The 3,752-nt window shown below is 36.8% G+C and overlaps 1 protein-coding gene across 2 annotated transcripts; it reads right to left on the bottom strand.

The window, feature by feature from the left end:
- Window positions 1-548: 548 nt before the first annotated feature.
- On the bottom strand, window positions 549-3,400 carry LOC6616774 (sodium-coupled monocarboxylate transporter 1). Of its 2 annotated transcripts, XM_032722399.1 has the most exons (10): window positions 3,240-3,399; window positions 2,840-2,949; window positions 2,650-2,784; window positions 2,433-2,592; window positions 2,313-2,378; window positions 2,206-2,257; window positions 2,080-2,147; window positions 1,617-2,030; window positions 876-1,567; window positions 549-819 (listed from the first exon to the last, which is right to left on the bottom strand). In XM_032722399.1, exons 2-10 carry the CDS (start codon window positions 2,932-2,934, stop codon window positions 726-728), a joined length of 1,776 nt encoding a protein of 591 aa, XP_032578290.1. In that variant the 5' UTR covers window positions 2,935-2,949; window positions 3,240-3,399; the 3' UTR covers window positions 549-725. The 2 variants fall into 2 exon arrangements, with proteins under 2 accessions (XP_032578290.1, XP_032578291.1); XM_032722400.1 differs by lacking the exon at window positions 549-819 and having other exon boundaries at window positions 1,290-1,529; window positions 3,240-3,400.
- Window positions 3,401-3,752: the final 352 nt, after the last annotated feature.

The raw sequence follows: 3,752 nt of genomic DNA, 5'->3' as shown, positions 1-3,752 counted from the left end.
ATTGTATGTGAAATGGCTGTTAATTTTTAAGTATATTTCACATTAAAAATGTATGTACTTTTGTAAAATTTAATTCATAGATTAAATAAGCCCCAAGATTCAGTAGGTTGTTCTCCTAGTTTTTAGTTATTACTGAAAAGGGGTATTCAGTAGTCTCGACTTTTCTATAGACTTCTCTCTTTTTTGGCATTTATTCAAATTAGCCTTTAAAACAAGCAAAAGCAGAGCATTAAGTTCACACAGACAGGCCTTTTTATACAATTGTATTTATATATTTAACTGTTAAGGTTTCACTGGCCATCCGCTTTGCAGATGCGGCCTAATTTGAATGCAGCAGACGTCGGCGAAAAGGGGAGCGGAACGCCAAAGATGCTTAACTTATTATTGATATTATAAAGAACATTGTCATGGCGAATTGGTCAGTGAATTGGTTGATTCAGATGTTTGACTTGTCTGCTCAACTTGTCTGAAGAAAGCAGGCGGCTGAAGGCTTAAATTAAATGCCTAATTAAATGTGTGCTTAAAGTATAATTAAGTTTCATCAAGAATTTCAAACCAAGTTGATAAATATATTCGCTGATAATAACATTTTAAGTTTAAGCACTCAATTTCATGCCACATAAATATGTATCTTAACGTATGCCACATTTAAAAACTTTACTTTGTTTACATTTAAACGGATTTAAAGAGTGCTCTAAGGACTTTAAAATAAATTACAGAACTTATTACACATTACATTGAACGTGTATTTGCTGTATTAGGCTCTCTTCAGTCCTCTCATTTAAATTGCGACCTCTGAAGCATTCCCTTGGAAGAAATCTAGAATACATTTAATTAAGTTTTCTTAAGTTTAAAATACTATAGTATATACAGACCTATGTATAACAGGGGATATTAATTCCGCATGAAGAGTTTTGATATCCGGGGGCTTAGTTAGCAAGGATACTAATGCTCCCACCACAACTGCTGTGACGACTCCAATGGGACTAACCCAATGGTAAGATAGACGGTACAGAGGAAACACTTGATTCTGATCCACCCAAGGCTCTTCGGGTAGAGTCACATTTCCCACACACTCCATCACGGAAACGGGAAGCATTTCAGATTTCAGTTGACCCGATGCTGCGGCGATCTGCGATCCAAATGAAATCCATCCAGCCAGTAGGACACTGGACAATCCACCCACCGCTGTGCCTATTGTGTTTGCCCATGGGAACAACATTCCTAATGTGAATATTCCAAAGGAAGTGCCTGCCGTAATCGAGGATATCGAATTGCAGACACTCAAAATGCCTCTCAAGTGCTGTAGTAAAAATACTAGAAGAAAGGCGAAAATTCCCTGGAAGATAATGCAGGTCTTAATCAGAATCGTGGACTGCCTCTCGCTAGGCTGCATCTTGAAGAATCCGCGAACTATATCTTCCAGGAAGACCAGTGAAACCGTATTGAAACACGAGGAAAGTGAACTCAGGCCTGCTCCAAATATTCCGGCTATAAACAGACCAGGCATTCCATAAATATGGCCAACACTTTGAACCACAAACAAGGGCAAAAGTTGATCGTCATTCTGAAAAATACTTCTTGTGAACATGGAAAATTTAAAAATATCTACCCACCGAAATCATGCCAGCACTCCGAGGATCGCAGTCCTTGTATTTCGAGAAAAGTAGCAAACCCATAAAGCAACAAAGAGCGATGAAGATGGACACTCCAATGGTGAAGAGGAATGACGCCTGTCTAGATTTCTTCAGTGAAGGTAGTGACATATATCGCTGCACCATATGCTGACCACCGGCATTAACGGAGGTCCAGAACGAGAAGCCACCGATGAGAACGCTCCACACTGTATGGCGAACATAGGGAGATGGATTCGTGTTGGCCAGCATCAATCGTCCACCCTGTTCCGCGTCGTCGAAAACAGCTACCAAGCCATTAGAGTAGTATATGCCCAGAACAGCAACCGCAACCAGGGAGAGAAACAAAACAGCCACTTGCCAAACATCCGTGTGGACCACAGCCTTCAGGCCACCCTGAAATACAAATCATTTAAGTGTCTTTCAAGTCAAAGCAAATACTTACCAAAAATGTGTAGGTAACGCAAGCGAGTATGATTACCAGTCCAATCAGATGGGTATTAATACCAGAAACTAAAGAGTGGATCACACATTAATTAAATCTAAAAGTTTTTTCATAGATACATCTTACCCTGGCTTAGCGATAATGCGGGAACATACACAATAAATGGCAAGTAAGTAAGCTGCAATTTTTAAAAATTTATAAAGTTTGTTGCCCATAACATAACAATAACTTACCATACTGAAAACATATATCAAAGATGCCGTGCTTCTAATGCTCGAGCTGAATCGCAATCCCAAGTACTATAGAGTACAAAATAGGTTAAATATTGTTTCGGAGAATGTAATTTATCCGACCTCGTATGCAGATCCGATTTGAAGAGCCGAGTACACGGGCAAGTAGACATAGGAGAAGGCTATTCCTTGAAGAATAATGGCTACGATGATGAGATAGTACTGGGTGCCATAATGGTAGATCTCAGAGGGAGTCCCTATGATGGTAACGCCTGATACGAAGCTAAATAAAATATATTAATTATTATTTAAATAGTTTTTAATCCGCATATCAGCTTACCTGCCTATAAGACTGATGGACACTGGTATCACTTTCATATTTCGAGAACCCATAAGATACTCGTCTATCTTCTCAGATCCAAAGTTGGTCCTTCTATTGTCATCTGAAACACTTTTCTTGTTTTTATGTTTTTTCCTTGAAAGGAAAGAATTTTATTTAATATATCAGAATGAATTAAAAACACACTCACTTGAAGCCACCGAAATATATTCCCATTCCCGTGGATAATATAGTCACGCCCATCAACACTACATAGTCCACTGTGCCGAATTTGTAGTTGTCCATACTCTTGCTCTTCTTCTGCAATATAGTATTTCAATATTATTTGTCAATTATATAAATAATTATCAAATTCATAGAAATTTTCCATCATGAGATTAAAATAGTAAGCACTTTAGTTATATATGAGGTCCAAAATCACAGTCCGATTCCTCTTATGAGTGAAAATATACTAATCCGAATCTTCTATTTGTTTAACAAACAGCCCAGAAGAAGGAAGAAGGAAATAAATAACAATGTGCTCGAATTTATAGCGTTTGTGGCAAAACAAGTTTCCAAGATGCTTAATAAATTGGTTGTCGTGGAATTACCTATTCTGTTCTTTTCCTAACATAAGATACATAAGATACATAAGATAACTTTGTTAAAAGCACATTTAGTTAAACATAACAAATGAATAAAATACTAATTACTATTAGTTAACACTTAAACGGACGCAAGTGTTACGTTTCAATTGGTTTTGGACACTGACTGCGACTTCCAGAATAGAAGCAAAACAAGAGGGAATGCAAAGATTTGGAATTCGGGAAGTGATGGTACAGTTAGTTAAAGATGCGACTTTGCAAGTTACAGTGATGAGCACCTAACTAGTTGCTTTATTGTGTAAATATCATTAAATATATTAAGAATTAATTAAATAAATGTAAAAGGTGAAAAAACAGTTATGGGCAGTTTTTGCTATGATAAGAAATAAATTAAATTTGCTTAAATATTTATTGTGACGTTCTTAACTACTGGAAGAATGTAACATAAAAGTTTTTTTTCATTTTAAAACATTTATTTCATTGATTTTGTGTCTAAATTTGTGCCTGGCAGAGTTGGCA

This window comes from Drosophila sechellia, chromosome 3R, assembly GCF_004382195.2.
Source record: "Drosophila sechellia strain sech25 chromosome 3R, ASM438219v1, whole genome shotgun sequence".
Taxonomy (NCBI): Eukaryota; Metazoa; Arthropoda; class Insecta; order Diptera; family Drosophilidae; genus Drosophila; species Drosophila sechellia.
Note: the sequence above shows the minus strand (reverse complement) of the source record. Positions and strands in the feature narration are given on the sequence as shown.

Coding starts and splice junctions, on each gene's coding strand:
- LOC6616774 (XM_032722399.1), bottom strand. CDS start 2,934: ATGGACAACTACAAATTCGGCACAGTGGACTATGTAGTGTTGATGGGC. Junction 2,379..2,432: donor AAATCGGATCTGCATACGAG/GTCGGATAAATT, acceptor TGTACTCTATAG/TACTTGGGATTGCGATTCAG. Junction 2,031..2,079: donor GCGTTACCTACACATTTTTG/GTAAGTATTTGC, acceptor TTTGTATTTCAG/GGTGGCCTGAAGGCTGTGGT.